The 12,409-nt window shown below is 36.5% G+C and overlaps 3 protein-coding genes across 3 annotated transcripts in view; all 3 read right to left on the reverse strand.

The window, feature by feature from the left end:
• Window positions 1–50: 50 nt before the first annotated feature.
• Window positions 51–6,912, reverse strand: LOC114158637 (adhesion G-protein coupled receptor F1-like). The gene is made up of 12 exons (XM_028040329.1): window positions 6,840–6,912; window positions 6,156–6,277; window positions 5,833–6,039; window positions 5,529–5,720; window positions 5,271–5,402; window positions 4,532–4,710; window positions 3,883–4,059; window positions 2,351–3,703; window positions 2,215–2,256; window positions 1,958–2,011; window positions 1,822–1,876; window positions 51–815 (listed from the first exon to the last, which is right to left on the reverse strand). The coding sequence occupies exons 4-12, from the start codon at window positions 5,701–5,703 to the stop codon at window positions 769–771; spliced, it is 2,214 nt and encodes a 737-aa protein (XP_027896130.1). The 5' UTR covers window positions 5,704–5,720; window positions 5,833–6,039; window positions 6,156–6,277; window positions 6,840–6,912; the 3' UTR covers window positions 51–768.
• Window positions 6,913–8,186: 1,274 nt separating this feature from the next.
• Window positions 8,187–10,811, reverse strand: LOC114158639 (location of vulva defective 1-like). The gene is made up of 6 exons (XM_028040332.1): window positions 10,694–10,811; window positions 10,180–10,329; window positions 9,925–10,092; window positions 9,826–9,843; window positions 8,934–9,736; window positions 8,187–8,269 (listed from the first exon to the last, which is right to left on the reverse strand). Exons 3-6 carry the CDS (start codon window positions 10,022–10,024, stop codon window positions 8,267–8,269), a joined length of 924 nt encoding a protein of 307 aa, XP_027896133.1. The 5' UTR covers window positions 10,025–10,092; window positions 10,180–10,329; window positions 10,694–10,811; the 3' UTR covers window positions 8,187–8,266.
• A 569-nt stretch (window positions 10,812–11,380) lies between these two features.
• The window catches only part of LOC114158852 (uncharacterized), a 29,062-nt gene continuing 28,033 nt past the window's right edge, over window positions 11,381–12,409 (reverse strand). Inside the window, exons 8-11 of the mRNA XM_028040745.1 lie at window positions 12,331–12,378; window positions 11,830–11,985; window positions 11,572–11,739; window positions 11,381–11,439 (exon numbers count right to left, since the gene is read on the reverse strand). Coding sequence (XP_027896546.1) covers window positions 11,381–11,439; window positions 11,572–11,739; window positions 11,830–11,985; window positions 12,331–12,378 — 431 coding nt within the window. The remainder of the gene's footprint in view (window positions 11,440–11,571; window positions 11,740–11,829; window positions 11,986–12,330; window positions 12,379–12,409) is intronic.

Genomic DNA, 12,409 nt, shown 5'->3' on the forward strand with positions numbered 1-12,409 from the left:
CTGCATGTAACCAGTTGTACGAGTTTACTCTTCGAACTCTGAGTCAAGCCTTTAATATGGAGGAGTTTATTAAAACAAAAAACAAAATAAAAGCAGAATGGCTCAAAAAAACAAAATTTCTGTACAAGTCTTTAAGATGACATTTTAGAATATTTAGGTTTGGGAAAACAATGAATAAAATATATAGTACTTTTATAAAAGTAGAACACACATACATACACGCACATTATACAAAACAGGGAAGCGTCAACAGCTACTACGAAATAAAATTCATTACTTCACATTAATAGTAGAAGTGTTATGTTACAGCAACATTAGAGTCATAATTGGATTAAAGTCATTTGGGTAACTTGCTTTGCAAAAATGCAACATCTCCGCATCTACTTTTTGAAATGAAACGTAGTATATTATGTATATTACTTTGTATATTATGTGTTTATTCAAAATAATCTGATATAAGCTTCTCAAAATTTAACATAATTTGCACTTTTCCACCAAATAAATCTTAGACCATAAGAAACAAAGGAAACATTTGGTCAAAAGTTGGGATGAAAAATGTTTACAGACATTACTGCTGATTATTATACATTTTAAAAAGACATGCGTACATTATGTGAAGAAAGATTTATTATTACAAGTAGCAGCTGCTGAAAGCAGTGGATTCAGTTTCCTTCACTTGTTCACAATCCATTAAAAAGCAAATCAAACTTGATGAGAACAAATTCTGTACAAAAAAAATAATATTGATTTGTTTGACTTTGCATTGGATTAAGTGTTGGATCCACGAGAAGACATGTGGTAGCCACCTGTAGGACCTGCAACAAAAATATGTTTTATTTAGTTTGAGGTGTGAATTTTTAAAAACAGTTTTCTGGTGAAAACCTGAAGCCTTTGTGTTCAGCTCATGTGTTAATACTTTTCCTGCTGGTGAGGCAGCTTGTCTTTTAGGGTTCATCTTTACCAGATTTACACACAAAACATTTTATTTTAGGAGCACAAGACAAAGTACATGAGGTGAACATATTCTACAGCATATCGCCCAGAGTTATCGTGAGGCTTTTCATAATCTCTTTGTCTGGCTCTGAGAGATCTTGAAACAAACTAACCCTGGTCTTCATAAAACTGTTTTTTTTTTCCCTATAAAAAACCTATGAAATTAAATACACAAAGATTTACAATGTTTGCTGGATAGGTGACTTCAGAAGGCAGCTGGTCTGGATAGATTTAGTTTCTAACAATTTCAAAATTTTTATTTGTAAATTTATGTAATTTAAATATATATTTTGTGTGTTTGTATTATATATAAATATATATATATAATTTTTTTTTAAATTCAATAAAATATACTGAAATGTGCTGTTATAACCTTGTGATGAATAGAAAAATGTTATAGTGAACATTTGTGAGTATGTTGCATATGTTTTTAAATGCTTCACTGTATGTGAATAGACTCATACAGCGGCTTGCAATAATACAAGTAAATTTGAATTACTGTATTTATTCAGACAAATTTTAAATTAACTTAACAGTTTTCAAGTTATTCTCAATAAAGCTCAATAAACCTGAAATAAAACGTTGTGAAATAATGATCTGGAATGTGTGAACATGTGACACCATATTTGAAATTGTGACAAAGAGAATAAACTACAAAGACTTGGACAAAAAAACAACTAAGAAATGATTTTAATGTCTTTTTAACTCATTTACTGGAAGATAAGCTAAGTCTATATACATCGTGGAACTTGTTGATTTTAAAATGTAAGTACTATGACCAAAATAAAACTTTAAAGAAGTACATCATGAAAAACAAAAATGACATACGTCTTGGTTTTTTCAGCTTGTTAAAGAAGCTGTAAAGAGTTCCAGCGCTGGTGCTCTGAAACAAGAATAACAGTAAATGTCAGAAGCTTGAACCGTGGCTATTCAATGAGATGAATGAATTAAGAAAACCTCTTACTGTTGTCTTGCTATGCGAGGAAGATCCCTGAGATTTGGTCATCGCTGATCGCACCTAAAAAGTTATTTCCGTTGGTTAGTATGCTACTGAAAACCTGACAAATTATGTAGGAAAAAGAAATCTCTGTAATACAAACCCTTTGACTGATTCCAAAGTTATAACATAAAAAATGAGATGTTTGCTATGCACTTTCTGTGCTTCAAATCCCCCTTTTTACTGTATTGTCAACAAAATCCTGACAGATCAGACAAACTCACCGTTTTGTCCAACAGTGTTCCAAACACCAGAATGAAGAAACCCTTCAGAGAAACATCAAATAAAATCCTTTTCATTTTTTTCACATTAAGAGGCAGGATAAAAGTATGAAAAGTTATTATGTACATGAAATATTACCTGGACTGAGTTGAACAATGCAAACGTAATTTGCATCCCTCTGTTTTTTGGGCTGAGCATGACTCCGACTCCCAAACCCCAAGTCAGTCCGAACAACGGCGTGAGCACAGCCAAACTCCTGGCAATCACGTACAGAACGTTCTTCCCTTCTGCTTGGGATGCATTTGCTCCACCTCTTCTGCTCAGTATTTTGTACAACACCACAACCAGGATGATTAAGTTTATCACTACTATCATGAGAGCAGGGACCACGAAGGCCAGCAGAGCTTTAGACTGGTTCCAGTTGAGCCAACAGACGACGTTTTCCCGGATGTACTCATTCGAGGGAGCAGTTGAAGCAATGGTTATTGTTGCAATGATCAGCGGAGCTCCATATCCCAAAGAGAATCCGATGATCAGCATGGTTAGTTTAGACAGCCCTCCCTCAAAGACACTGAGGGTCCGGTAGAGCAGCAGCAGGGCCGAGGCTAACATCCAGAAGAACAGGGCCAGGTAGAAAAAATGGATGAAGAAGGTAGCGGCTGTGCAGGCCGGCGCACTTTTTGTGTTTGAAACGGCCGCTCCAATAATGAACCAAATGTCTGCAATCAGGAGAGACACTGCGATGTTGACGATGGAGACGTGACGCAAGTACGACGTTGAATGTCTTCTTATTTTTCTCCATGCGATGCCTTCAATGATGAGACATACAATCAGGGAGCCCATGGATATGCCAAGTCCAATGTAGGTTATAAAGTCCAACACAATATCCTGTGGGCTGTCAGGCGACATCAGAATGGAGAAGGAGGTGGTGTGGTTGCAGTTGCACCTGACTGTTCCGTTTTCGTTCAGTACAAAGGCGCAGCCTTCATCACTCCATCCTCCAAGACTGTCAAACAGATCGAAATCCCAGAAAACACACTTAGGCTTTCCCAGGGTCTCATTCAGAACATCAAATGCTATCGATATGTTGTTAATGTCTGATTCTGGATGAATAAGCACCACCCTTCCATTGATGACGCTGGACGACGTGTTCACGCTTTCCCTTGCAGGAAGCACGTTGTCCATGGAAGCAAATAACATTACTGCGATTGACTGCCTGCTTCCCTCAGCTTCTGGTATGTTTATTTCCACGGAGGAATTAAAGTCATCCTTGAAATTGTTTGTGAAATTAACTTTGGTGAAAAGAATATACTGTGTATTTATGCTCAAAGGTTCGTTGACGACGTGGGCTGCTATCCCTTCAAAGGCGCTCAAAAATGAAGAGCTGGCATTTTTGTTTTCTGAGCTTTCACTTTTGTTGTTATTGTTCAGTTCATCCCATGAGCCTTTTGCAGCGTCACTGGTAAGAATGCCTGCACTTTCCAGGAGATTCTGGATTAAAAAACAGGAAAAGAGCAAATATAATAAATAATTGTTTTAAAATCTAACATCTGGATAAGTTGTACTTTTTTTCTGCCGTCCCTGCATCTCCCTTTTCAATGCTGGCCTAGGCAACTGCCTATACAGTCCTGCACAACAACCACCTCCGCACACAAATCCGCACTGCCTACCTTTGTAGACTGTTCAGATATTGTGATTTTTAAAGAATTGGCCCTCCTGCCAATATTTGCAAAGATTTTCACCATGGCGCTGATGGTGGCTGGAGAATCAGTTATGGTCTTAGAGTTGTTCTTAGTTGCACCCTTGAGGTCTTCCAAGAATGCTGGCAGAGTAACCACATCCAATGCCTGCCAAGGTTCACAAACAAAGTTTATTACTTCAAGTTATAGAAATACTTAAATCCAAATCAGTTAGAGCATAAAATGCATAAGTTGTATCACTACAGTATATCTATCCAAATTATGGCCTCATGAATGCATCATGAAGTGTTGTGTGTTTAGATGATCTTTTTCTAAATGTGGGCTTTTGATCAATTTGGTCTTGGATTTAAGAGTCTAATGTGATAGTTCAGGTTTTCTCAGCTTTAGAATCTATACAGTAAGGACAGGACACAGTATGATTGGAATAAATGTTATTAGAATTACATAAAATGGTAATTTTATTGTTAAAAAACATCTATTCTCATATTTCTTGTCAGTCATTGTCATGTATTATGCTTCCCATTTCCCAGATTTTTTTCGTTTTGAGGACCTAACATTTCAGTACGGTAAATAAAATGTCTTAGGAAGAAGAGTATAGACATAAGATGAACCAGATTACCTCCGACTCACTGAGCAGATTCTGTACGACTTCTAGAACACAGTTGTTTTGGATATCTCCATATGTGCCATCCGCCTTACAAACTGCTGTTATGGTTCCCATCTTGCCTTTTTCACAGGATGCAACAGCCTGAAAACCTACCGATCCGGCACTGAATACACCGTCAGCTTTACAAACAACTAAACAAAAAGATAAAATGACTTAGCTGATTTTTAACATATTTTCTAATCACTATCCAGGTCACTGTACAGCCCCAAAATGTGCGCAACCCTGGCAGATTTACAAGTAAAACCTTTCGTTACTTTTACCAACCTCTTCCAATTGAAATAATATTATTGTTTTGGAGAGGCCCACTCAGAGTGCCAGCCAATTAAAACATGCAAAAAGTTGTTCGGAGATTTTGAGTATGATTTGACTGCTGGAATGCCAAAACAGGAATTTGTACAGACTATTAAGATTATATTTTGACAGACAATTTCCTAAATACAATGCATATAAAAACTGAAAAGGTACATATTGTAAAAAAATAAATAAATAAATAAATGTTACCCTTCTATATCATCCCAATATATTTTTGGAGAGACCTGTGTCACTTGTAATCACAAACAAACCTATTAGTTGAATAGTTTTAAATCTAAATCAACCAGGGTTTTGAATAATTTTGGGAGCAGTTGTAAACGTGACCTGATTGGTCTTTTATTTAGCTTTTCAGAGTTCTGTTGTCTGGATCAATGCCCACCAGCTTTGATTAATTCCAGAGTTATTATTTTATAATCCTGTGGGTTAGTTGTCACTTGGCAGGTTATCGTCTCTTCCCGTTCGGTACATCCATCAGGGGCTTTGTAAACATAGTTGATTTCCAAACCAGGAGCTAAACAACAGAATCATAACACTTTGCTTAGAGTATAGTTCGTAATAAATACTTACAGACTGAAACTTTTACATGCCACAGGGTATTATTATAAAGCATGAAAATATATGCTTGTTGAATATTTACTTGGAAGATCCAGGTCTTTAAATTGAACCTGGTAGCCAGTGTTAACAGAACACGACACAGACACAGAATCACCACATTGCACCGTTCCTCTGACTGGGTTCACGGTAATCTGTGGTGCTGCTTTGGACGTTAAGGTGAGGCTCTGTGTGAAAGTGGCACCGTCGTTCCGCTTCATTTTACACACATATGTTCCTAAAAGACAAAACCAAAACCATCATTATCGCTGTAATCTCCTAAAGACGGATGTTAATTACACGTAACCATCCAAGCTGCTATGTTTCAACACTAAGAAGTGGATTCCTACCATCATGAATTTTCAAAAACCTTGGGATTGTGTATATTGACGTTCTGTCTTGGTTGGGTGTAACTGTGTCCAGGAGAGTTCCAGAACGTGTCCACTCCACCGTCAGGTCTGAACCCAGATTAGTCGGAGGAGGTCCACATGTCAGGGTGACTGAAACCCCAGCAATTATTGTCCCGGGATCAACTGATGTAGTTAATTGTTTAACACCTGTGTGACACAAAGATGGGGAAAAAGCACAAAAAAGCTAAACATTTTCCCCACCATACTATCTATAAATTTGAAGATGGCTGAAACATGGTCCAAATTTGTTGACAGTCACTTACTGACAAAGTCCACAGGATACTTTGCTGCCAGTTGATTTAACACTTTATCTTTTGCTAAATCAAATAGTTTTTCATCCCCAGAAGAACTAATGAGAGTGTAGTCAGCGATGGTACTTCCACTCCTGGAATACAAAATTATATCTGAATTCAAATTCAGCCACAAAGTGAAGTGAGGTTTCACACTCTTAGTAGTTCATTATTTCTAAACCTGATTCTAACAGACAATAACAGCTTACATGCTTATATAAGCAGCTACATATAGCTGTTTATATACTTACTGTATAACTGTATAGTGATTGTCTGGCCCTCTGACCACAAACCAGCAGGCAAGGTTGGTAAAATGTCTTGCCCAAGGAAACGACTAGACAGACGGGGCAGGGATTCAAACCAGCAACCCACTGATTATAAAATAAACTCCTACCAATGTTGACACTGTTGCCCCAAAATACCTTACTATAAACTTTCAATCCTAATGATCTATGTGAACCAGCACATTAACTTTACATAGTAAATGGTCTATACTAACTATACTTACAGTATATAGTGCTTTATCAAGTCCAAAAGACCCCAGAGTTCTAAATATTACATTCAGCCATTCACACACACATTCACACTTTAATGCCATGTAGTTCTGAAAAATATATTTCTGAAGTAGCGTATGATAAACTATAAAATGTGACTCACCGAAAGGTTAGACTCTTCACAGTACAATCTTTTGACACAAGCTCCTGACATTTCGTTTTAGTCTGTTTGGGACATTAACATGTTCAAGCAAAGCAAATATTATAGTTTGTATCATAAGTTCATCCATGTTGTTACAAAACTGAAACATAAAAATTAAATATGACTTACAGCATCATAAATATCTTTATAAACAGAACTGTTTTCATTATTATACAACGCTTTGAAATCCATGTTAAGAGTAAATGTCCCATTTATAACAGAAGCTACAGTTGTTGTGGCTACTGTTGGGATGATTTTTGTTGTCACTGTGGTCATCTTTGATGTTGTATTTGTTACTGTGGTCATTTCTGGTGTTGTTGCAAATATCATTGTTATATTTGTCAATGTTGCATCTGTCACTGTTGTTATTTTTGGGGGAGGTGTTGCATTTGTCACTGTTATTTCTGGTGTTGTTGCCTTAGCCACTGTAATTTCTGGTGTTGTTGCATTAGTCACTGTTATTTCTGTTGTTGTGTTTGTCACGGTTGTTATTTCTGGTGTTGCATTTGTTACTGTTGCTATTTCTGGTGTTGTTGCATTAGTCACTGTTATTTCCGGTGTTGTTGCGTTTGTCATGGTTGTTATTTCTGATGTTGCATTTGTCACTTTTGTTATTTCTGGTGTTGTTGCATTAGTCATTGTTATTTCTGGTGTTATTACGTTTGTCACTGTTGTTATTTTTGGTGTTGTCGCATTAGTAACTGTTATTTCTGGCGCTGTTGCGTTTGTCACTGTTGTTATTTCTGGTGTTGTTGCATTAGTCATAGTTATTTCTGGTGTTGTTAGGTTTGTCACTGTTGTTATTTTTGGTGTTGTCGCATTAGTAACTGTTATTTCTGGCGCTGTTGCGTTCGTCACAGTTGTTATTTCTGGTGTTGTTGCGTTTGTTAAGGTTGTTATGTCTGGTGTTACGTTTGTCACTGTTATTTCTGATGTTGTTGCATTTGTCACTGTTGTTATTTCTGGTGTTGTTGGATTTGTCACAGTTGTCATTTCTGGTGTTGTTGCGTTTGTCATGGTTATTATTTCTGGTGTTGTTGTGTTTGTCATGGTTGTTATTTCTGGTGTTGTTGCGTTTTTCACTGTTGTTATTTCTGGTGTTGTTGCATTAGTAACTGTTATTTCTGGTGTTGTTGCGTTTGTTGCAGTTGTTATTTCTGGTGTTGTTGCATTAGTAACTGTTATTTCTGGTGTTGTTGCGTTTGTTGCAGTTGTTATTTCTGGTGTTGTTGCATTAGTCACTGTTATTTCTGGTGTTGTTGCATTAGTCATTGTTATTTCTGTTGTGTTTGTCACGGTTGTTATTTCTGGTGTTGTTGCATTTGTCACTGTTGTTATTTCTGTTGTTGTGTTTGTCACGGTTGTTATTTCTGGTGTTGTTGCATTTGTCACTTTTGCTATTTCTGGTGTTGTTGCATTAGTAACTGTTATTTCTGGTGTTGTTGCGTTTGTCATGGTTGTTATTTCTGATGTTGTTGCATTTGTCACTTTTGTTATTTCTGGTGTTGTTGCATTAGTCAGTGGTATTTCTGGTGTTGTTACACTAGTAACTGTTATTTCTGGCATTGTTGTGTTTGTCACTGTTTTTTCTGGTGTTGTTGCATTAGTCATTGTTATTTCTGGTGTTATGTTTGTTACGGTTGTTATTTCTGGTGTTGTTGCATTAGTCAGTCGTATTTCTGGTGTTGTTACACTAGTAACTGTAATTTCTGGTGTTGTTACGTTTGTCACAGTTGTTATTTCTGGTGTTGTTGCATTTGTCACTGTTGTTATTTCTGGCGCTGTTGCGTTTGTCACTGTTGTTATTTCTGGTGTTGTTGGATTTGTCACAGTTGTCATTTCTAACGTTGTTGCATTTGTCACTGTTATTTCTGGTGTTGATGTGTTCGTCACAGTTGTTATTTCTGGTGTTGTTGCGTTTGTTAAGGTTGTTATTTCTGGTGTTGTTACGTTTGTCACTGTAGTTATTTCGGGTGTTGTTGCATTAGTAACTGTTATTTCTGGCATTGTTTCATTTGTCACTGTTGTTATTTCTGGTGTTGTTGTGTTTATCACGGTTGTTATTTCTGGTGTTGTTGCGTTTGTTATGGTTGTTATTTCTGATGTTGTTGTACTTGTCACTGTTGTTATTTCTGGTGTTGATGCATTGGTCACAGTTGTTATTTCTGGTGTGTTTGTCACGGTTGTTATTTCTGGTGTTGTTGGATTTGTCACAGTTGTCATTTCTAACGTTGTTGCATTTGTCACTTTTATTTCTGGTGTTGTTGCGTTGGTCACAGTTGTTATTTCTGGTGTTGTGTTTGTCACGGTTGTTATTTCTGGTGTTGTTGCATTTGTCACTGTGGTTATTTCTGGTGTTGTTGCATTTGTCACGGTTGTTATTTCTGGTGTTGTTGCATTTGTCACTGTGGTTATTTCTGGTGTTGTTGCGTTTGTCACTGTTGTTATTTCTGGTGTTGTTGCATTAGTAACTGTTATTTCTGGTGTTGTTTCGTTTGTCACGGTTGTAATTTCTGGTGTTGTTGCATTTGTTATGGTTGTAATTTCTGGTGTTGTTGCATTTGTCATTGTTATTTCTGGCATTGTTACGTTTGTCACTGTTGTTATTTCTGGTGTTGTTGCGTTTGTTATGGTTGTTATTTCTGGTGTTGTTGCATTAGTCACTGTTATTTCTGGTGTTGTTGTGTTTGTCACTGTTGTTATTTCTTGTGTTGTTGCATTTGTCACAGTTGTCATTTCTAACGTTGTTGCTTTTGTCACTGTTATCTCTGGCATTGTTGCATTTGTCACAGTTGTCATTTCTGGTATTGTCGTGTTTGTCACTGTTGGTAATTCTGGTATTGTTGTTGTGTTTGGCACTGTCAAAAAAGAAAATGAAATGGTGACTTGAAATGTCAATGAAAATACAGATAATTGAAAATTTTGGTCAATAACATAATCTTCATACCAGGACACTCAGCGATTTCTGTGGAGCAATGAGAGGAATCCAAAATTATTTTTTGAGTAGTTTATGCACATCCCAGAAAGCAATGTTTTAAAACCTTACCTGTAATTGGCTGACAGTACTGGTGTACAAATGACTGTTCATAAATGCATGTACAGGTTTGACTGATGTCACTACTGCATGAATTGTAGCTGTTGCACATCTCACATGGCCAACCAAAGCCATCCTCACATTTGCATTCCAGGCCATAAGTGGAGTTTGGATGACAGACTGTTAAAGATATTTCGCCCAATTTTATCGTACAGTACGTTTATTTATTGGCATAAAATCTTGTTAAATATGTAATGTGTAACTTACCTGTTGTTATATTTAGTTCTATAACTTTTAAAGAAGATGTGAGGGTTACAGGGAAGCTTTCATTTTTGTGTGCTGCTCTGAATAAATCAACTATGTTTGGTGGCACACTGGCGACTGGGATGAACAATTCATGGAGCACATAAAGTTCCACTAGAATGCGAGAGAACGACATGCATTTCAGTGTTGATGCTAAAACATGGAAATGTTTTACAGATTGAATTTATTTATGACTCATTAATACTGAACAGAACATTTCCATCCCAAATATTTTCCAACCTTTCTTAAAAAATACTTTTTAGGACATGCATTAAGGTGTACGGTATGAGACAATTCCCTTACAATCAACGGCCAACACGTTTAAAAACAAGCTAATGGTGTTAATATTTATCCTTATACCCTTGCTGAGTCATCAGAACTGATGGATATAAGACAAACTTCATGAATATCAAACATGTGAGTGATCTTAGTAATAAAGACTTAGTAGCAGTAAATTGAATTGAATTGAATGCTATACCATCAGTTGCTGAAGGAGTTGATGTATTCAGATGGCCACTATGACTGCCATGTTTCCATGGCAGTCATAGTGGTAGGCATGACAGATGTTGTGGTTGGGGTGGCTGTTGTTGTGGTTGATGTAGTGGTTGGCATGACAATTAAAGTGGTTAGAATTAGTGTTGTAGTTGTTGACATCCTTGTCATTACTGGTAAATATTGCAGCGGTACAATTAATCCCATTTGTCTTTCAATTTTTGATTTCTTCTTTAAATGATCAAAACAATACCAATTAAAATTATTCTGTCTCACTTTGTCCTCTTATAACTTTCAGAATGCTATCCAAGACAGAGAAAAATGATCATGAATTTTGCATGTGGATATTGATGACACGTCGATTTGATCTACCAAGGTAAGTTTTCCCTAACCAACCAAGCTTTTTAGACCTCATACATTTGTATGTACAGCTAGACAAGATGGAAGCAGAAAAAACGGAAAGACGTAAACGTCTGAACATTACTGATAAAATAGAACACTGTCACTTTTACTGTACATGTGACACTTATAAAATGCTTTTATGTTACTTGTGCTAAAGTATTTAAGAAACACATATTTCACTTTGGTGGTTAAATCATTTAAGTCAACTGTAATCTTTTTGTCCTCCCCAAAAAAAGGTTAAAGTTCAATACTTTCATAAGCAGATCATAAGCTACAACCCAGAGCTATGTGTTTCCATACCTGGAGAAGTCGTGGGACACAAATCAATGTCTGCAAACCAAAACATAAATGCTCCAGTTAAAAATGATATAATTGCATCTATTTAAAAAAAAAAAAAGAAGCAGAATCCTCTTATTTTAGTAATGCCTTAAACTTAGCAAGTAAGCAAATTAGCAAGCTTACTTGTGATTGGTTGACAGAACTCTTCATTGGAAAGAAGTCCATATTTGCATGTACAAGTTTGACTGCTGACATCTTTGCATGAATTGTTTCCATTGCACATGTCACACGGCCAAGAATAGCCATCCTCACATTCACACCTCAGTCCATCAGTAGCATTTGGAGAGCAGACTGGTGACATTTTAAAGGATAAAATCATCATTGTCATCAGCAGTAATGCTAACTTTACAAATTAGGCTTTGTTTGAACAGACTCTCTTACCTGTGGTCAAGTTTAATTCTATCACTTCTACAAACTGTGACAGTGTCACAGGAAATGTTTCATTTTCCAAAGCTGCTCTTATCAAATCAAGGATATCGGGTGGAACGTTGGAGAACGGGAAGTGCAAATCAAGAACGATGCCAATGTCCTCTGATTCTGTTGAGGTGAACACAAGACAATTCATCGTTGTTTTCTTGTAATCATGCAAATTGTCATCCAGAGAAACATTTTAGCACTTGCATAAGAGATACTTGACCATTATTTACATATATTACTAAAAACCTGCTACAGCTCCCGGTCTGTGTCAAAATCAACAGTCTTTTTATCATAGCACATCTTACTCAATGGTGGGACAAAAGAGAGTTCCTAATGGTGCAATGCATAGCGTCTTACGTGGGTAATTATATTAGTGTACACATTGTCAGATTATGTGAGCAAAATGTAAACACTCGTCATTTCTTCTTACTTGACCTGGAAAAAACCTTGTAATCTGTTTCATACCATAAGGTGTTGGAGGAGACGATGTAGTTGACATGACGATTGATGTTTCTGTAATTAAAAAAAAGCAATCATCTCAAAT

Source organism: Xiphophorus couchianus, chromosome 15 (assembly GCF_001444195.1).
Source record: "Xiphophorus couchianus chromosome 15, X_couchianus-1.0, whole genome shotgun sequence".
NCBI classification, from domain to species: domain Eukaryota; kingdom Metazoa; phylum Chordata; class Actinopteri; order Cyprinodontiformes; family Poeciliidae; genus Xiphophorus; species Xiphophorus couchianus.